Genomic DNA, 22,010 nt, shown 5'->3' on the forward strand with positions numbered 1-22,010 from the left:
GCGTTCGCTTTGAAGTGCACGCGTGATTCAGTAAACGACTCATGTTAGCAATTACAAATCGGTCATTTCGGTCCCCAATTTCATTTGCGCCAAGAGAGGCGACTTTTAAGGGTGACGATAAATCTCCCTGAGCTTAAAAGGCAGAGAGGGACAAAGTGTGAACTTTTTACTTCGGCAACGGAAGCGAGAAATCAGTGATTCATTAAACCAAAGACCTCCGTGGAAGCTGGCAGAATAGGAGGAAAGGAAGCTAATTATGTCTCCCTTTTTCTGTGCTCGCTCCGACCAGTGTATAATCTGCTGCTTTGGAGGGTTTATTCTCAGCATCTTCTGCTTTCTCCCCCAGCACTCCCCTCCTTCTGGGAGTGAGAGGGTGGGGGGAAAAAGTCAGCCTAGCACGAGGCTCCAGGTGGCTCTCAAGTACTTCACTGCCAAAAGAAAAAAAAGGAAAAATCCTAGGCTGGAAAACAAGCGAGAAAGGGGCTCCCCGGAGGGGATTGGTTCAGGCTGGAAGGCAGCAAAATTCGGAAAGCACGAGGATACAGCTCGCGCTGGTGGCCAGCGCCGCGAGCACAAGGACGCCTTAGCCTGCGCAGCAATTAGCCGGGGCTGGAGGCGCCGGCGTAGGCTGCGGCTGCGGCTGCGGCGAGGAAGGGACCCGGGGCAGCCCCCGAGCTCCGCGCAGAGGCATCGCGCTCTCCTCTCCGCGCTCCCCTGCTCTCCCCCCTCTCGGCCCCCACCCGCCTCCCTCTCCCTGGCGTTCTCAGCAGCCGAGGGTTTCAGATGTCCCACCGCCGTTTGACCCCCTCCCCCCGCTTCTCCACCCCTGCAAATGAGGTTTGACCAGCAGAGGCAGAGCCCACCTCTGGCTTAGAATCACTGACATTTAGACTCCAGGCTTCAACCTGTTTACAAGCTGGCTTTCCAAAGGAAGGGGGGGAGGGAAATAGGGCCAAACAAAACACCAACCGCCGTCCCCCCCAAACAAGAAGTGACTTTCTGGAGGCTTCAAATCAACAGGCACCACCAAAAAGAGAAAGCAAGAGGGGGAAGAAAACAACGGCGACAGGGCAGCTGCCTCCAGTTCTGACAACTCCAAAGGGACGCACTTTTAGAACCGGCTAGCAGGCTGGGGCTCTGCGGAGAGCGACCAGAAGGTGCCAACCGCAGAGGGGCGCAGGCATCTCCCCCAGCCTCCCAGCCCGATCCCTTTGGGTTTTGTTCACCGTGCTGTCATCTGTTTTTCAGACCTTTTTTTGCATCTAACATGGTGAAGAAAGGAGTGAAGAAGAGAACAAAGTAACTAACTCCTGGGGGAGTGAAGATCTCTGGTGACCAATACCACCACCGCCACCACCAGCTCCCGCTGCTGCGGCCACCCACGTCCACCGTTCACCGGGACACTCGAGAGGCGCACGGCAGCGGATCCGAGAAAGGAGCGAGGAGAGGCAGCCGGCCCTTCTGAGGAGTTATGGATGTTGGGGCATTCACTTCTGGCCAGATCCGCGCCCAGAGTGAGCTAACCAGCGGCCGCCACTTCCAGCTGTCTCTTTGCCTCGCACCAGGTCTTACCCTTCCAGTATGTTCCTTCTGATGAGACAATTTCCAGTGCCGAGAGTTTCAGTACAATGTGGAAATGGATACTGACACATTGTGCCTCAGCCTTTCCCCACCTGCCCGGCTGCTGCTGCTGCTTCTTGTTGCTGTTCTTGGTGTCTTCCGTCTCTGTCACCTGCCAAGCCCTTGGTCAGGACATGGTGTCACCAGAGGCCACCAACTCCTCTTCTTCTTCTTCTTCCTCCTCCTCCTCGTCCTCCTCCTCCTTCTCCTCTCCTTCCAGCGCGGGGAGGCATGTGCGGAGCTACAATCACCTCCAAGGAGATGTCCGCTGGAGAAAGCTTTTCTCTTTCACCAAATACTTTCTCAAGATTGAAAAGAACGGGAAGGTCAGCGGTACCAAGAAGGAAAACTGCCCGTACAGTAAGTAACAAATGCGCGCTCCCCTCCTTCCAATTATCCACCCCCACCCCACACGGGGGGAAATCTGTTCCAGATGTGGCCAGCTAAATATTTACGTCCCCAACCCCTGTAAAATGATTAAGTGGAATACTTTCACACTAAATCACCCCCCACCCCGTGTATACATTGTGCTGCCGCTCCCCCACGGCTCCGCACGCTGCCTCCTCACCCCTCACTCCTTGCCACCCTATCCGCTCTGTCTCTCTGGCTTGTCACTCGCCGGACCAAGCAGGGCTCCCGAGAGTTGCAGTGTATAGTTGTAGTGTATAGTTGCCGGTCCCTCTCCACCGCCCTTCCCCACCTCATCCCAAGGTCTCCTTTCTCTCCCTTCTGGAAATGGCTCAAGTAAACACATTTTATTTCTTTTCGCTGGCAATCTTATTAAGAGTTTGGGGACAGTTTCCTCAAGCTGAAAATAATTATCCGCTGTCAATTATGGGGGCTTTATGGGAACTTTATTTTAAAAAAGAGTCAATTCTACTCGCTCCCCACCCCCCCCCCCCCCTCCCCCCCCCCCCCCCCAAAGAGGGGAGAAATTTTTTTTGTGTTTTTTTTTTTTTTTTGGGGGGGGGGGGGGGGTGCTCCCTTATGTTGGTTTGAGTGATTGCAGTCCATGAAGTTAGCTTTTCAGGCACAACTGCTGCTATTTGTCTTCTGCCTGCCTTCTCTCTTGGTAACATGATGCTCGTGTCTGCATTGTCAATAGCATATGCGCTGCTTTGTGGTGTCCTGTTGTATTCGTTTCTTCTGAAACCTCTCATATTGCAGAGCCATACTACTACAGCATTGTAAACATCTGGGACTGGATTCACACAGACCTCACACAAATTTCATTGTCATTCTTTTATTTTCAAAGTAAAAGTCATAAGTCTGTTTCCATGGCTATAGTTATCCCACAGGATGAGATTTTCTCTTTAGTACAAATTATGCCCTGGATCCCTGGATGTCTTTCCTTTTTCTTTTCCCCCTCTCTTTCCCTCTTGAGCTCTTCCTCTTCTTTCTTTCTTGCTGGAGTGTGGGCTGGGTCGGGGGAGGGAGACTAGAAGAGGAGGGGTGATGTTGTGTCTCTTCTTGATTCAGTCCAGCAAAGCCAGATTACCCTGTGAGCTTCTTTTCCTAGTTACTTTCAAGTGGTGAGACTTATTCATCCTCTATTGATTGCTCTTTGAAAGGGCCCCGAGGCTGTGTAATAGGCGCACTGGAGACAGTAGACAATGACATTTAAACATCTTTAATGACCATTTAGCATTATCTCAATGTTACTTCCATGTCACCTTTTAAAGGGACTTTATTGTGTCAGTTGTGTGGGAATTCCAAGCATATATTTGCCAGCTAACGTAAAGACATGGGTCAAGCATTTCAAGATTTCTTGGCCCAGAAAGCATCTAATGCTAATGGAAAAGACAGTTAACTAGAACTTAGCATTTTCATTTTAAACAAAGATTTAGAAGAACTAAGCCTTGGTTTTCTTATTTGGGGACTCACATACATTCAACATTAACTTCTGTTCCTCCTCAGCTGCTGTTTCCATTTACTAAAATTAGCAATATGTTTACAAGTAAGAAAAATATTTGGAGAAGTATTTTAAAGTATTCCATTTTATGTTTAACACCAGAGATGTTAAATAGTCCGTTACCTGTTTCTTTTTCCATTCTGATTCATAGAAAGTGGCTGAAATAATGTCATTTATGATGCAGAATTTTTTTTTTTTGCTCAAAAGTCATTTGTTACCTGAATTCATTAGATGCTGTGTATAGATGTTATGGTTGTTGATTAAACATTTAATACTTTTGTTCACTTCAAACTAGTTGTGGTATCACCCAGGTAGTTCGATGGGGAAGAAGTGGTCCAAGCACTTACTGCAGAGTGAGCTGGGAGTTTAAAAAACATAATTCCCATGGACTGAAATTCTTCTTTGTATTTTTAGTCCGTAGACATAACTCAAAGCAATATAATAAAACTTCAGAGTGTTAACCTTGAGCAAGCTTTATTTTTTTTTGACACTAACTTGATTTTGCTATTTCTCTATTTTAAGTATCTTTATATTGTGATGCAAGGACCAATCTACACTTAAATTACTATTTTATTTATGAAACTTAAATTAGTCTTTTCTAAAATAATATCACTGTGCAGTTAACTATTTAGTAAAATGATTTCCAGGGTATACACTGAATTATATGTTTACAGTAAGAATTATCTGCAAAGAGCAAAGTATAGGATTTTTATTGCACAAAAACAAGTGTGGAAAATTTTCATTCTAACTGTCCAAAAGATACTAATATCTCTACCATAGGATAAAGTCTACTAATAGTTCTTTTTAAAATTATGATGTCTAGTATAGTAATGCAATCTTAATCAATGGTTGAAAATGAAAGGGGATGGGGCTTGCTCTGTCAAATAATGTCAAACCATAAATAATGTAGGCTTTCCAAGAACATCTGTATCAAGACACAGCAAGTGAAAAGTAGAGGTTGAAAAAGCCTTAATTTCACATGTGGCCAGGTAATCAGAATGCTGTTACAATTTCCAGCTGGACTGATTCAGCTGAACTACATGGTTTCATTAAAATATTGTCTAAATGTTGCATAATTACATGTGACCAAACTTTTGCCATGCCTACAGGGGAACCAGCCACCCAGCCCACTAAATGGTAGCCTGTTAAATATTAGGGTATCTAACATCCGAAGAGTGTCAGTTCCTTGTCCAAAAACCACATTTCAGTAACATTTTCCTAAACAAGTTATTAATTATTCCAAATACACAGAGCTGCTCTTTTGAGGTTTGCTTATTTGAAGCTTAATTTTCTTTGTTACTTTTGACCCTAGTATTATTGCTGCTAAAATACAGTAACAGCTTATCTAAGAGGTTACATGTTTGTGATGTCCTGGGTAATTAAACAACTGTTTCACTGGCTTTTTGCCAGCAAAATGCTAACAAAAGGGAGTAAGGAAATCACCCATAAGCATTGCAAAATCATTTTTAACTTCTGTCTCCAAAGCTGGTTCCCAGAGATTGGAAGGTTCTAAAAATATTACACGTGCTAAAGAAACTCTTCTCTATTTGGGTGATGATTATAATTTCTCTTTTTTAGAGGGGTGTATTTTTTGTCTGCTTCTTTGCCATTATATGAGAGTAGAGTAAAGCAAATGGAGATGAATTATGTTTCTCCTGCTAGAAGTCAGGAAAAGCTTGAATAATTTAGAATAGCTGTGTTGTGTCTGTCACTAGATATGCTCAGGCTCATTTAGGTTTGTTTTATCATTCTTTACATCTAGAGCTTTGCCCTTGAAACATTACCATTCGGCTCCAGTTCTGGCCTCCTAGAAAGGCTGGATACAGCTGTTACATACCCTTGCAACTGGGACTGGTGGACCTTACTAGATGTGAGTAAAACAGATGTGGGCGTCTCCCATGGTTGTCACTTGTAAAAAGGGGGAGTCTAGTGAAAAGAAAATGTATCTCTAAATTTGAGACAGCCAAGGATGGATATTCTCAAAATGGAAAGCCACATCCTTTATGAATCTTTCCAGGAGAAGAATATGGGAGACAGAGAAATCAGTATGTACTGAGTATATAGTACGTATCCCATTTCTTTAAATATATCTCATTTAACATTCACAGTAGTCCTATGATTTAGATATAACTATTCACATTTTTCAAACACGGAAACTAAGCCTGGAAAAGGTAAGTTAGCATAGGTCATTCAACTAGAAATTGGCAGAACCAGGATTCAAGCCTAAGTTTATTTGGTTATATCGTTCTTTGCTTCTTCTACGTCTCTGCTACTGGCACCGTTGATATCAATATATTAGAATTAGACACCCCAAAACTCTAAAAACAAATTACTCTAAACCTTAATTGCTTCTTGCTGTGAACACCATCAGTTCTTCGGAATGAAACTGGACCAGTAGTAAAATGGCAGTAGAACAGAAAGGGGATATGTGAAAGGCTTCATTGCAGGTGGCTACCTGGCATCAGACAATGTTAGTGCATTCTCTAGGTGAAATGTCTCTTTTGATATTATGTTTGGGAATATAATTGCTTGTGGACACACAAAATACACAAACATCAATCTCACTTATTTTAACAGAGGGCATTAGAAATACATAACTAAGAAAACTCCATGAATGTCGTTATATATAGTAATTGTTTACAGCTGAGGGCCAAATGTTTAATTGCTCCCATGTGTAATAAAATAATTTGATTGTAAATACCAGTGTGAAATTGGACTGGTGTGGAAATTTCTGATACGACTCTAAAAAGGGCAAAATCTTAGAGACCTGAAGCTGTATAAATACATGTTAAGAAAGCTTGAAAATGAGTCTGCAAATCAAAATGGTACCTCACCCTGTAAAAATGACAGATTATTTTCTAGGATTAAAGATTTGCATTGTTACTTTTTCATCAGAACTAGAGTTTATTGTAGGAAATTAAATAAAGTGAGAAAATAATTGTTGGAATTGGAAAATAGGGACTTGAATATTATCTCCTAATGAATATACAACAGTTTCCTGGGGAGAAAACCTATATCCAACTTAGGACTTCCACTGGCGTCTTATTTAAGGTGCGGTTGTTTCTAGAGTTGGTCGCATAATTTATAACCAGTAGCATTTAATCATGAGCATTGAGGATTTATGAAGGTGGAAGGCATTGTATTTAATGATTACATGACACTGTCCTGTTACCTTACTGCATTCCTACCATATGGACCCTCCGCTTTGATGGCTTTATCATAAATCCATTAAAAATGCACAATTACAGAGAATTTCCTCTTCATAAACCCGATTTATGTAAATCTATCAGAAGTAAATCTACTAGAAGAATCCCAGGAAAACAGTTGGCAGAAATCACGTGCTGATATTGAAGTATGATAATTCAGCAACAGCAATCTCTAGGTTTTGGGCATTTCAGTGATCTATTACACAAAGGTATAAACCACTCTTTAAAAGCAAGTGTTTTCAAAATGATGTTTAAGCGTGGAATTTAAAAGAAGAAGAAGAGGAAGAAGAAGAAAAACGATGTCTTATAGAATGAAGGAAAGCCCAGTGTATGCGTATTTTCCTCTACATTTTTATTATCCGGGTTAGAGCAAAAAGCCTCTTTCCAGTTCATTTCTTTAGTATTTAATGAACTTATAGTAGAACATGAATGAGCACTTTAAATTCCTGCACAATTACCTTAATGTTCAGAGGCAAACCCCATTTATTATCCAAACATCTAACTTTCTACAAGCTAAAATGTTGGAAAACAGTTGACAGCTCATTTGAAATGGAGCTAATGTTCCTCACATTTATGAGCTGCCTATGAATATCTACATCTTTCCTAAGCCTTAAATGTCTGTATGCTTATCCAAAATCATGGTACAAATGATATTTCTTTATTATGCTTCAGAAGGAAGAGCAGTGCATGTGTATTAGTTCAAAGTGATTTTAATCTATCTTAACATTAATTCTGTGAACTTTGCAATGAAGAGTAATTCAGATGACGTTTTTAGTATTACTGTTCCAACATTTGTCAGCATTAATAGTTGATGTTTGCTTAATGTAAGTAAGCAAAATATTAGCATTTCCCTCCCAGAAATTAAAGTTCTCTTTTAATTTTCCAGTAAGATGGGGCATAAGATTCATGTTTATATAAATTTAATACAGTTTTATCACAGTCTAGAAAAGTAATAAAATCTCATTTTTGTCTCACGTCCTTTATGCAGAAATATCTTAATTTTTCATGGTATGTTACAATGGTTTAAAATCATTTACGTTTGCCATTTGACCCATAGTGTTTATTACTTGATTTTATGGATTAGAAATATTTACTTTTCATAATTGTCACTCTTTTTTCATGCCTGTTACCTTTACCTGGGCCAGTCAGGCAGTATAATAAGTGGTAACCTAGAGATGCATCTTTAAAATTAGCGAAAGAAAATGTACCTGCATCTTGGGAAGCTACCAGTGACACTCTGATACTGAATTAATGAACGCAAAATGTTGATGCTTTACAGAATCAGTTTAAAACCAAGTATTTAATTAGTACAGATTTTACACAAATAGAAAGTTCAAGATATCTAAAAGAGAGCCAGGTCATCCACAAAATAATGGCCTTAAAGGCTCCCTTGCTTTTAAATCAGGTCAGTTGTGTTCTTTCTTTGAACGCTGTGTTCTAATTGGAACAATAAATCAAAGAAGACACTCAAAGTAGATTCCCATGTAAGGTGGACAACTGGACAGTGACTTTTTACTGCTGCTAACACGTGCTTCCAATTACCATTTGATAGATTCATAGTGCTGGCAGTAAAGCATTGCCTCGTTTTATAGTGCACCTAATAATTCTTCAACCTCAATCTGTCCACCTTTACCTATATCTAACCTGTCAGTATGTGTGTTATCATTAATGAGGAATTTTCAAATGTTTGGCATGCTTCCTGCAATGAATGATGACAGTGAGAAATGAATGAATCCTTTAATTAACTATAATAGAAGAGGTAAAGTATTGAGTAAGTTGATGTATCTCCAACTTCAAATAATTATCAACTAAATATAGCCTAATATTTTCTCTACAACTATAACTTAATCATGAATAGTATGGGCTGACCATAGCTCAGTTCTAAATAGGAATGGTTAACTGCAAAATTAAGACATTTTTGACAGGGCATTTTTCTATAATATTATTTTCTTTCAAAGACCTTGTGTTAACGCTTTACTGATAAATGTTTGTGTTAGTTCATCCTTAACCTTTTTTGAGACATTGCCCGTTTGAGGATAACTTGACATATTCATAGAGTCTTTACAATTCCAGGTTCACCAACTTCTTTCTAATAGTTCTGTCCTGAGACGTTTATACATCTTCAATACTGGCCATCTGTGACAACTTGGCCTCTGAGGCATTGTGAACCCCTCATACTCTATCACCCCTTCACCACTCCATTATTTTCTGATTTTTTATTCCTTTTCCCTGGTTTCTAAACCCCTTCCATACCATTGAGGCCAAGGAAAGTCATGTATTATCATTGCTTAGCATCGCATGTTACACTTATAGCCAGCAGCCTAGTCTTTTTTGAATGGATAGCATCCAAAACAGATAGTTTATGTTCTATCCATAAAAGTCTTCAGCAATGTAAATTCAACATATTCCATCATGAGCCTCTTCTCATGTTGAATGTCCAGTGAATTCTCCCGTGTTGGAGCACTCAGGCCATTTTCTTACAGCTTTGCCTTTACGGAAGTGGGCAAAGCACAAATAAACACCATCTGACAGTGAATGCTGATTGTCTGGTTACTAAGTCATCATTCTGCATTTTTCCTCCAGGTTAAATATTTTGTTTCCAATAACTCTCCCTGCAGGTTCATCTTACCTTTCTTTTAAATTAAGGACATGCAACACTTACTAGCTCTTTGTCATTTTCCTTACCTTTTTCCCATTGTCTGGACTCCTATGAGAAAGAAAGTAAAGATGATTTAGGAAATCAAATAATTATTTCTCTTCTACTTTAGTCATCATTTATTTCAAAGAAGATGAATCCTAATTTGGAGGTCTTTAATATTTTCAATTTGTAGAATTTCACTTAGATTATAAAGCTTCTCTGAACATCCCTGCTAAATGTAACTCTTTAAAATGAAACCAATGTTCTCACTGATGCTGGTTATCAATGGAGAAAATGTACAGTATACACGCATGATACTCCAGGCTGACTGAATGTGGAAAAGCACGTCTCTTTATTAGAAATATACTGAGTCACAGGCAGGAGTTAAAATATCAATTAATAGAACACGTGTGTTCATATACTTCCTTCAAGGGAAAACCTTTTGGCATTGATTGCTGAATTGGATTTATTTTTATTATATGCAGAATCTGATGACTTACATATGTTAAGTTTACAACTAAAAGCCATGCTTCTTTTCACAATGGGTTTCAAATTATATAGCTGTAGATATGGATATATTTCCAAAGCCTTAAATAGCTTTGAATTATTGATAGAATTATTAAAAGAAAAATTAATATTCTGTAACATGGGGAAGATGGTGACACATCATATTAATTTACATACTATTTATGATCTAAAGTGAGATACATTTACATTGTGACTAATAACAGCAATTACCAATGTAGTAAACCAGATTTCTAGGGCATTTTTTGGAACATCTCTTTAGAATGATATGGTTCCACAAATATGAAGGAAATAAAGTGCTAGGGATGTTAATCAGATACAGTGTAAAAACTTGATGAACAAAACTACAGAAGTGCTTTTTTAAAGCTGCAGCAAGAGAGATGGTAAAGAACATATAATTAGGACATCCAAAGCAGAAGAGACCATAAAGCATCCAGACACAGACCGTGAAAGGAAGAGGAGATGCTTTTCTGGAGTGATGAAGACATGGGTTTTGAACTCCAGGAAAGAGATCAAGCTAATGAGTAGCATCCCACAAGGGCTGACATGACAAGAAAGGTGTAGGGGAAATATAACCCAAGCCCTGGCATTTGACTAGATGTTAAATTAACTGAAATGAGAACCTGTGATCTAAAAGGAATCTCAAAGAAGTCATCACAGACATGGTAGCAAAGTAAGGCAGGCTAAGTCGGAGTCCCACTAAAGAGGCAGGGGATGGAGGGATTAAATGTGTGGGCCTTGGCTAAAAGTGATTACAAGTATGGGCCTGGATTGAAAGTGGTCTTTGAAGCCACACAAGTGGATGCATTTCAGGTCCCAAACAGACAGAAAAATGTGTGACTTGGGCATGTTGTCATCAGTAAAACAAGGGTATTAACAATACTTACCTCTTTCCTAAGTGGTAAAGATTAAATGAGATCACTCATTCATTCAACAGAGATTTATCAAGTGCCTGCTTTGTGTCAGATACCCCGTGACACTTGAGTACAGTGCAGAAAAAAGATGCTGGTTTTGCTTTCACAGAGCTTCACTCTATAGACAGTGTCGAAAAACAAACAAGTAAACAAAGAGATATATGATGAAAAATTAGGGTAAATGCTATGGAAGAAGGGTACTTTAACAGAAAACAATTGGGAACCATTCTAAACCTTATGGCTAGAGAATCCTTTCAAAGGTGGGAGGAGGAAGGAAGTGAACAGCATGGAGAGAGTTTGGTGCCTCCTCCAAGAAAGTGTAGAAAAGGCATACTGAGTCCGGGGGTTGGTGAGAAATCTAGAGAAGTCGGAGTGAATCCATGTAACAGCTTAACAGTGCCTGGTCTAAGTCCTCATCAAATGGGTATCATATAAAAAAAAAAGTAAATATGATGCTTCCTCTTGTTTTGAGGAAAAGCATCAGGAACGCAACTAACCTTTTTCTGATAAAGTGGGAATTAAAAGTATTGGAATTAAAGAAAGAGGCAGGGATGAGGAATATATCTGTCATTTTTTAGGAAGCAAAATATTAGAATATCTGAAATTCACGATGTTCTGAAGTTTTGGGGAAAGGGCAGAGATCTGGTTCATTAAGAGACTAGTAGCTGATATTTGAAAACTGAAGATAACTTGAGGAGAGAGTGAAGAGCTGAAAATAAAGAATAGACAACAAGTGTGTCCAAGGACACAACTATAAAAGAGAATAAAAGAAAGGGAAAAAAAAAGACATAGGGGCAAAACAGGTAACTGGAGAATGGAAGAAGACAGATTATTGCATAAAAGGCAAACAGAGAAAAGCGACTCCATTTTTAAATATTTCGAAGCAAATCTTATCTTTCAAGTCATGATACGGTTTTGAACCAGGATTATCACAGTTCTCAGTAAATTCTGTAGTTAAGTTTCTTGTTTTCATCCCATGACTATGACTTTCTTGGCTCGTTCCTTCAAAGGGCTTGCATTCTAGAAGTAGAGACGGGAGATCTTCACAGGGAATTAGAAGATGATATGAGGCAGTTTATACTAAATGGAAAGAAGCAGGGCGGGACTTCAGTAAAAAGCACCTGTAACTGAGGGAGGGTCACACTGAGGATAAAGGACTCCAGCTGGACATGGACTTAGATAAAAAGAGGAGTAAGAATATCCTAAAAGAAGGCACAGCAGCATGCAGGCACTGAACTTTCCATCAAGTTTTCAGGAAACAAGGGGCAGAACAACGGAGTGCAGCGGAGTTTACAGGCTGAGGTGTCTTATGAAGTACAAAGCAAAACACACCAGAATGTGCTGTCGGGTGAGAGGGAAGTATGGACACATCTTTATATTTGAGGACCTAAATTTTCTGCTAAAACGTTACACTAACACAGTTTTTATTTAAGATCAGCCTTCTTTCTTTCTTTCTTTCTTTATGGTTTTGACTTTTGGAAGTGAAGAAAAAACAAAGAGAAAGAGAAATATTTGAAAAGAGTATAATTGAAATAACCTAAATATATTAAAATTGTAGTTTGATCAGCAAAAACAAACAAGCAAACAAAAAAAAAAAAAACAGAACTCATTTTATACTGGGGACATAAAACAAGTAGTTCTTGTCTACACCGGATGGCATTATCTTTAGTGTTCCTGTTTTGCTAAATGATCATTACTTAAAAATTTAACATAGTCCCTCATGGCAGAAGTTCTCCAGATAGACATGTCCCTGAGAAGGGGTTTTGTAATTTCCCAGCAGATTCCCAAAGAAAACTGAGGCATCAATATTACTTGCTCCAGTTGTATATTTTTGTCTTGTCATTCCTGTTCTAAATTGTCTTCGATTTACTTGGTTTAGGTGATTAGGAGAAGAAACAAAGAAGACTACAGCTCTTTTTCTTGCGAAAGAGTATACTTAAGTATTTTTGAAATAAACCAGGAGCAGGATACAGACAGCATCTATGCAGCTGCACCCACTCTGAAGACCGTGAGCTTTGGAGACACATTTCTTGATGTAGAATCTGGGTTCTAAAGCGATGTAGCTGGGTAGCGTTGGACGACTTACTCCCTGGGTCTTGATCTCTGCAAGTGTTAAATGAGGATAAGAATATCATCGCTGTTAGAAGAATGAGTTTGTAAATTTACAAATGAGACTATAAATGTAAATTCCTCATGATAGGGCTTGGCACATTTCAAGAACTCAAAAATGTTAGCTGTCACTACTGTTTTATGCTATGGCTACTGTGTTATTTTTCATTATCCCATTTTCTAAAAAGATCCTGAAGTAATGGGATAAAAAATTAGACAGAAAATTGATAGCGTACCACCTTAGTTTATCTTATAGTTTGTAATGCATTTTAATGTTTTCATCAATTGATTCTCTGAGAAATTGTGTGAAATGGGTAAAATAGTCATTGTTACCCCCATACTATATTTCGATGAGAAAATTGAGTCTAAAAGTTATGGTGCCAGGGGCCGACCCAGTGGCACAGCAGTTAAGTTCACATGTTCTGCTTTGGCAGCCCAGAGTTCACAGGTTCGGATCCCGGGTGCAGACACGGCACCTCTTGTCAAGCCATGCTGTGGTAGGCGTCCCACATGTAAAGTGGAGGAAGATGGGCATGGATGTTAGCTCAGGACCAGTCTTCCTCAGCAAAAAAGAGGAGGATTGGCAGCAGACGTTAGCTCAGGGCTAATCTTCCTCAAAAAGAAAAAAAGTTATGGTGCCAGACTGAAGTTATATAGTTAGCATAAGTGAGTCAGGATTCAAACCTAGGCCGGTCTTAGCTTGGATGACCTTCTGTCTTGGTTTGCCTGGGACAGTCTCAGTATGCATCTCTTGTTCCGGCATACTATTAATAACATCTTCTTCACCCTCAAAGTATCCCATTAGGAAATCACCCTAGTCTTGGCCAGTCTGGTCTGTATAAGGCACAAATCTACACAAGCCAGTTCCCTGTTAAATCCTTCTGTTTCTTCCCATTGTCCTCAGAATAATTCCTTTGCATGTCATGTAAGGCCCTCACAGTTTGTTCTCTACTGAACCCCTCCACCTCATTTCTTGCTATATTCCCCATTATAGACATACTGAGTTGATTTTAGCTCCACAGCATGCCTTGTCCCCTCATGTGGAGCCGTTGCACATGCTACTAGGTCTGGCTTGCTCCTACCCTGGTCCCCTTTCTTTCAGGTTCCAGTTAGGTGTTATTTCTAGGAAGTCTTTCTGACCACTCTATTGTCTCCACAAAACCTGCAGTCCCCAAACACCTGTATCTATTATTTGAACAATCTCCTACTTGATTAATTTACCCACCTAGTTTCCTCATACACAGAAAGCTTGTTGAGGGTGAGAACTGTACGAACTGATCTTTGCATGCAAGCCCTTTAATACTGCGCCGGGCATATAATAAGGCCTTTCTATATATTTATTAGGTAAACTACTCTTTTTGACTACATGTCCTTGACCCAAATCACTTGGACTCTCTTTGGTTCAGTCACCTGGTTTGGAAAGTGTAGCTAATACACTACCTACCTGAGAAAATGTGGTTGACATAAATTGCCTTTTAAAGTTCCATTCAGTTCTAAGTTCTACAATTCTGAGATCTTAGAAAATAAATTAGGGCCATGGTTACTTAACTAAACGTTAAGTAGTTAAATTCATACAAACTTCTGAACGGAAATATTGTATAATTTTTGAAATGGATTGTTTCCCATATTTCTCCACTTTGCCCGATGTTATTATTGACTATGTTCAGTGGAGTTAAATGTTGACAGTACTCCCTTTTAAAATTGATGCTGGCTGTGAGATAGTTATTTATGGTTTCAGAGTTGTATTTGGGTCCTGGAGTAATCTGGCAACAATTAAGAATTGAACAATCCTTGGTAATTCATTTAGAGAAGAAGAATTATGTACTGCAAAGAGTGGGAGTAAAGGGCTATGGTTCATAGTCTCAGCTGTGTCAAAACATTTGCTGTGCAATCTTTGGCAGGTCATTTACTTTATCTTGGCCTCAGAGACTTAATCTATGAAATGAGTGTATTGAACTAAATTAGTATTAAAATATTTTTGTTCCATACACTTATTTGCTAGATTAAGGACCAGATTCCAGGAGCCTACCTATATTAGGAGATAAAAACTTTAGCATGCTGAATAATGGCCACCAAAAGATCCTAAATCTCCAAATCCTAATCTCCAGAGAATGTGAATGTTAATTTACATGATAAAGTTTTTGCAGAAGTGAAAAAGTTGAGGATCTTGAGATGAAGAAATTGTTCTGCATTATCCAGGTGAGCCCTAAATGCTATCACTTGTTCTTATTATAAGAGAGAGAGAGAGATTAGACACACACAGAAGGCAGAAGACAATTTGATGATGGAAGCAGAGAGAGATGTAAAGTACAATGCTTTAGCTTTGAAGACAGATGGAGTCATGAACCAAGGAATGTGGCTATAGATGCTGGAAGAAGAGAGAAACAAGTTTTCACCCCACAACATGTGGCAGGACCTTGGCCCTGCTGATACCTTGATTTGGGCCCAGTGTAACTGTTATTGGGCTTCTGGCCTCCAGAACTATGAGAGAATAAATTTCTAATGTTTTAAGATATCAACTTTGTGGTAATTTGTTACGGCAGCCACAGGAAACTAATACAGATTTTGGTACCTCAGAGTAGGGTGCTGCTCTAATGAACACCTAAAAATGTAAAAGTGACTTTTGAATTGGATAATGGGTATATACTGGAAGAATTTTGAGGCTCATGATAGAAAAAGCTTAGATTGCCTCAAACAGACTTCTGGTAGAAATATGGACATTAAAGGAACTCTGGAGAGGGTATAGAAAGAATGAAGAGGACAGTAGAGAAAGCCTATGTCATCTTACAGAACACATATATCTTCATAAACAAAATGTTGGTAGAAATATGAATATTAAAAGTGCTTCTGAAGAAAGCTAGAGAAAATAAGGAGCATGTTATTGGAAACTGGAGGAAAGGCAATCCCTGTTATATACTGGCAGACACTTAGCTGAATTGTGTCTCATAGTAGTATGAAGGCGGAACTTGTAAGTGGTGATTTGGAAATTTAGATGAGGAGATTTCCAAGGAAAATGTTAAAGGTGTAGCCTGGTTTCTTCTTGCTGCTTATAGTAAAATGTGCGAGGAAAGAGATAAAGTGAAGAAACAAGTGTTAAGCGAAATAACACAAGCACTTAATGATTTGGGAAATTCTCAGCCTATCCAGATTGCAAAAGATGCTAAATTAGGAGACTCACTATTAAAAAGTATGCTCTAAAGAAAAGGCCAAAGGTGTGGCTGGACAGCCTTAAGCTAGTGCTAAAGAGATTAGTCTTGTGACTGATAGGTTCCCTCAGCCATCTCAACAGAAGCTAGAAATAGAGATTATCAAAGAAAGATCTGAAGAACACTCTCTTATCTACTGACCTGAATGCCTGTGACATACACAGGAGACCCACAGAGTTTTTGAGAATGTTATATCGGCAGAAACACTGCCAGATTTGACGGAAAGAGACAGAGAAAGGACAAAATGAAGGAAAACTGTCAGACTCCCAAAATTCTACAGGCAGGAAACAGTATGATAAAACTATTCAGCTGCTAACACATGCTAGCTTTCAAGAAAAAGGAAGGATCACTGTGAGGGCAGAGCCTTGGGTACAGTGTGCAGAATGGCAGGTGCAGAAGCAGAGACCCTAACCACGGGCCCAGAGGCAGGATGCTTAAGCACAGAGGACTATTTCTAGGTCTTGAAACCTAGTGGAGTTTTCCCTGCTGGATTTTGAAGTTGGTTGGAACTGGTGACTTTTTCTTCGTTCCATTTTTCCCTTTTTGTAATACCAATGTCTATAACTGTTGTACTATGCCTATCCCAGCATTATATTTTGGGAACAGATACCTTATTTTCTGATTTTACAGATCCAGAGACATAGAGGAATTTTGCCTCAAGATGGATTATTTACAGAGTCTCACCTATACCTGATTTAAATTATCTAGATGGTGAGACTGGGGATTTTTGAGCTGATGATATTTAAATAAGATTTTGGACTGGACTTTATGTTTGTGTGTGGAAACTTTTGAGGTTGTTGGGATGGGGCGAATGTACTTTGTATATGGGTTGGATATGAATTTTGGGGGTCCAGGGAGTGGGCTGTAGTATGTTGAAAAATAGCTATCCAAAGGTATCAGGTCTTAATTCTTGGAACATGTGAATCTTATCTAAATAGTGAAGTTTTGCAGATGTGATTAAATTAAGGATCTTGAGATGAGGAGATTATCTTGGATTATCCATGTGGGCCATAAATACCATCACAAATGTCTTTATAAAATGCAGAGACAGGGAGATAGACATACACACAGAAGGCAGAGAGTGATTTGGTGATAGAAGCAGAGACAGATATTTGAAGATGCTATGTTGTTGGCTTTCAAGATAGAGGAAGGGCCATGAGCCTAGGAATGTGGCTCAAGAAGCTGGAAGAGGCAAGGACTGATTTCTCCCCAAAGAGCCTTCAGAGAGAATATCGCCTTGTCAGCATCTTAATTTCAACCTAGTGAAACTGATATTGGATTTCTGGCCCCCAGAATTATGAGAGAATAAATGTCTGTTGTTTTAAGTCATCAACCTTGTGATGATTTGTTGCAGTAACCTATGACAGCTTTGTGTGCCCCAAATTAAGGATAATTTGACAAAAACAGAATCTTATTGTAGAAAGCACTAAGCATGGACTCAAATAGACATATATTCAAATACTTTGTCCACTTATTAATTGTGTGACTGAGATAGATCTGTGAGCTTCTGATTCTTCATCTGATCAATGAAGTTTAAAATAATTTATGAAAAAATATCTAGCAAAGTATCAGGCTCATAATGGAACCTCAAATTTTAGTTGATTCTAAATTAATGATAAATTTAAATGACTATATATTTATACAACATTATTTTAAAAATATAGTTTATTTGCACTTAGTGCTTTGACTGCTGGGCACTACAAGAGCAAAGAAAGGGCTTTGCTTGTTTGATGCAGAACCTGGCTATAAAGTTGGTCTGTTTTTCCATTGGGTTATAAATTCAGCCTGGATTAAAGGGTATTTGTTCTCTTCCTCCTCACTGGTCTAAGAGGCACTCCCCTGAAGGTGCATGCTAAACCCATGGGAACATTTCCAGCTTAAAGAGACCCCTTTATAGTTAAGAGTGATAGTAGATCTATTTAATAAATGGATAATTAGAATAATTAAAATGTAATCAAGTTGTACTTTCTGAGGTATTTCAATATTTAAATGTGTTGAAGTTACTGTACATTTGCTCCTTTTAAAACTACACCGTGCATCATCTATCCTCTTTCACTATGGATAGAATTCATATAACATCCTATGTTTAAGCCTCTCACATCTCAAAATGTTTCCCTAATAGTGAAACTCTCCTAAAATTTGTTATCATGACTGTTCATATCTCTTGAATTTTTAAGGCCTGGAAAAAGGCATGATTCTAAAACTGGCATTTCCTCTTACAGAAAATTAATTTCTCTCGCAGTAATAGGGACTATAAAGTTGTAGACAGTAGATAAATATTTTGTTGTTGTATCTTAGGGTAATGGGGCTTTTTCCAAGTGGAGGCCAACAATGGCATCGCCTAACTGAGAGTGTTATGGAGCTCACTCCTTTTTCTCCTTAATACTCATCGTTGACTGAGTGCTGGGGCTACAGTAGTTTGAGAAGAGAGGTAATGGTAGTGAAAATGGGAAAGGTGGGTGCAGTTAGGAGTAGGGCTCTGGTGCAAGGGAATGGGGTAAAAGATCTGACACAGGACTACCTTGAGCACAGTGAGCATGCTAGAGGTGAGGATCAATCTTACCAGCCCTGGTGGCTTTCATAGACTTTTACTTATAGTCTCTGAAACCAGGCAAATGGCATAGGTCCAACCAAATCTACAGGAGCCTTCTGAAACTTTCTTAGTAATAGAATGGCCATAGAGACAGTTGTGAGTTCTGGTTTGAGTTCCAGTCCCTACCCATTTCTCTTAATAAAAATAAGATTCCTTCTAATAAGTACTTAGAAAAGAGGTTTGGAGCAAAAGGAGAGAGGTCAGATTTAAAATAGTAGTAATAATAGGCAATGCTAGGTGTTTCTCAAAGTTGGGCCTCTGGACCACATGATCAGAATGAGCTAGGGTGCTTGCTCAAAATGCAAATTATGAGTTTTATTCTAGAAGTACTGCACGAGGGAAGAGGTGCATGCAGAGGAGTGTGAACTTTAACCAACACCCCGAGGGATTCTTCATGCTAACAAACCTCTTAGAAACAACAAACTTACAGGTGATACTAAGTTAAGTGTGGAGGTGATGGCATGAAAGGCCAAGGATGTTTTGAGCTTGGGATAATCTGAAAACTTTGGCGGAATGAATTTCATGCACATATCCCATGTTTGCACATTTTCTATTTATGCACATATTCTGGGAAAGGAGAAAGTGCCAGTATATTCTGTAAAGAGGAAGTCATTTTTAAAGTTAAAACACATGCTAAAGTTTAAACTCTCCTTGGTTGGTGGAAGATTTTCCGATAAATCCGAGATTAGGTCAGTTTTCAGCTCACGCTTGTAAGTGTATGACTTGTGTGTGTGCTAACTGGGGTGAGGGGAGAAAAGACATGATACCCATCCGGAGCTGGCTGTTTTCTCACCATGTCAGAGTGCTCTGCCACTGCTATTTATGAGGAAGAGCTGAGGATGCTACACCAAATGACAATTGTGTAAACAAACTTTTAGAGATTCAGAGTTCCTCCCTACTTGTTGTTTTCTTTTTTTTTTTTTTTTAACCACAGGAATTTGTGCATAAGCGCCTCTAATCCCAAGAGTGTTGGCAGGAACCTAGCCCTCGAAGGGATCACTTGAGTTTGTAGCACAGCTTCCAAAGCTGGAAACCTGAAAAAGATTCTATAGTGTCCTCAGGAACTATCGTTTGAACTCAATCATCTCCTCCATGTCTTATGCGTTATTGAGAGGAATTCCTCTTTATGGTAAGGAATTCGTCCTTTCAGCTGTGGAAATTATTTTGGTTTTAGTTCCTGTATACGGCTCTTTCTTCAGATGAGTGGGACTGATACTAGAGTAAAGGCTGTGACTATGTCCATCTTGGCTGTTCCATGAGTGTGCAAATTATAGCCTCCTTCCCGATGTCAGTGACATTTCTTTATACCTACAAAAGACACCTCGGAGCACATTTACAGCCCATATACTTCATGGAATGTCTCCTGCAAAGTCATAGGGAATATGAATCTGGAAATGTTAAGAAAGAAGTGACAACACTTAGCACACCCTCTGATGCATCTTTTATTTTTTCTACATAGTTTTTTTTCTTTATATATATATTTTTTTCTGTCCTGAAGGCTTTAAAGTCACTTAATAAGATTAATCAGGATATGTTCAACTGAGCTTTATAGCTTTATAGTAACCACTGACATTGGCCATGATTTACTAGTCCGAGACGGTTATTATACCGACCAGCCTAAGCATTGTGGGTGGGTTTTTCACAATCCAAAAAGTTGATAAGGTTTGAAATTATTTGTTATATCCTGTTGTGCTACATGAGGCACTTGGCCAAAGGTGTTTTTCTCCTAGCGTTTTGTGCTCTCAAGAAGGCATCAAATTATTTCAACTGTTGAAGAATCTGAAATTGAACACTGCTGATTTCATTCACTAGCAGAATGCCATCCATCGATAGTCAAATTATTTTCCCTTTTGGTGACAGTGATTGTAGAATAAAGGCATGATGTTCTAGGCCTTCCTGCCATCCTATGTCCTAATTCAGTGTCTGACACTCATTGAATTAACAAAGTTTTCAGCCAGTAACAGTGATATTTTGCAATGCAGTAGAGCTGGATACTAGAATGAAAAAAGATAGAACTTGGAATAAATTATATTATTAAATTTATTCTTATTTTACGTGAAAAAAATGAAGCATTCAGTAACATTCCTACAATCTCTTAGATCGCCTGCATAAAAAATCCTTGTTTTCCTATTTTGATCATGGAAAATGTTTTGAGGCAGTTCAGTTTTAATCAGCATATGGCTTCTTCAAGTGCCACTGTTTTTTTAATCATTTTGTACATCAGCAGAATCCACGGAATAAACAGGTAAAGGTTTTTTTTAAAAAGAAACAGTATAACAAGAATTTTATTGGGCAGCGCTGGATGATTGATGCAAACTGGGAGAATAGTCTCAACTCCTGCTGTCTAGCTCCATGCTTTTGGATACTGTTTCAGCACTATTTTTAGAATGGGATAGAATAATAATAACAACTATTGGTATTGAATGCTTAGTTAGTCGTAAATACTTCACATGTACCGATTTAATCTTCCAACAACCCTAGGTTATGGACACTACTGTCATCCCAATTTACAGATGGGAAAATCTGAAGCCACTAAGAGACTGAGTAATGGAACTGAAGCCTTCAGTTAATAAGTGGTGGAGCTGGCATTTAAACCCAGGTGGAGTGGACCCACTGCACATGCACTTCATCACTATCACATTGTGCGCTTCAATAAGATACAGCATACAACTAGTCTAATTTGAAATCTTGAGTCAAGCAGAGGCAAACTGGGCACTGTGGTACATCAGCAAATTAAATGTTAAAGCTGGAGGACCCTTATGTAGTATTCTATGCTTTGTTGACTTGACTTTCCTCCATAAAGATCAAAGAATATCTCTTTTTGCCATCTACAAATTTGTACTTACAGCTGCAAAAATCTGGCTCTTGATCTCTTTTGTCTTGATACTCATGGTGACTAAAAAAGAAACACATCAAAAAATATGTGTACTTTTCCAGTAGTGATCTTTTTAAAGAATGATAAACTGGAAATGTTTTTAAAATAAAGTTTTAATGCATTCATTTTTCTGTCAGTTCTTTCAGCTTGAATCTCTTCTTTTTTTTTTGTGAGGAAGATTAGCCCTGAGCTAACATCTGTTGCCAATCTTCCTCTTTTTGCTTGAGGAAGACTATCGCAGAGCTAACATCTGCACCAATCTTCCTTTGTTTTATGTGGGATGGTGCCACAGTGTGGCTTGAGGAGTGTTGTTATGTCCGTGCCTGGGATCTGAATTTGCGAACCTCAGGCCATGAAGTGGAGCATGCAAACTTAAGCAACTACATCACCAGGCCAGCCCCTTGAAATTCTT

At 39.1% G+C, this 22,010-nt stretch overlaps 1 protein-coding gene across 1 annotated transcript in view; it reads left to right on the plus strand.

The window, feature by feature from the left end:
- Positions 1 to 572: 572 nt before the first annotated feature.
- FGF10 (fibroblast growth factor 10) overlaps positions 573 to 22,010 on the plus strand; it is a 78,695-nt gene continuing 57,257 nt past the window's right edge. Inside the window, exon 1 of the mRNA XM_046670959.1 lies at positions 573 to 1,980. Coding sequence (XP_046526915.1) covers positions 1,629 to 1,980 — 352 coding nt within the window. The 5' untranslated portion in view covers positions 573 to 1,628. The remainder of the gene's footprint in view (positions 1,981 to 22,010) is intronic.

The sequence above is a fragment of the Equus quagga genome, chromosome 9 (assembly GCF_021613505.1).
Source record: "Equus quagga isolate Etosha38 chromosome 9, UCLA_HA_Equagga_1.0, whole genome shotgun sequence".
Classification (NCBI taxonomy): domain Eukaryota; kingdom Metazoa; phylum Chordata; class Mammalia; order Perissodactyla; family Equidae; genus Equus; species Equus quagga.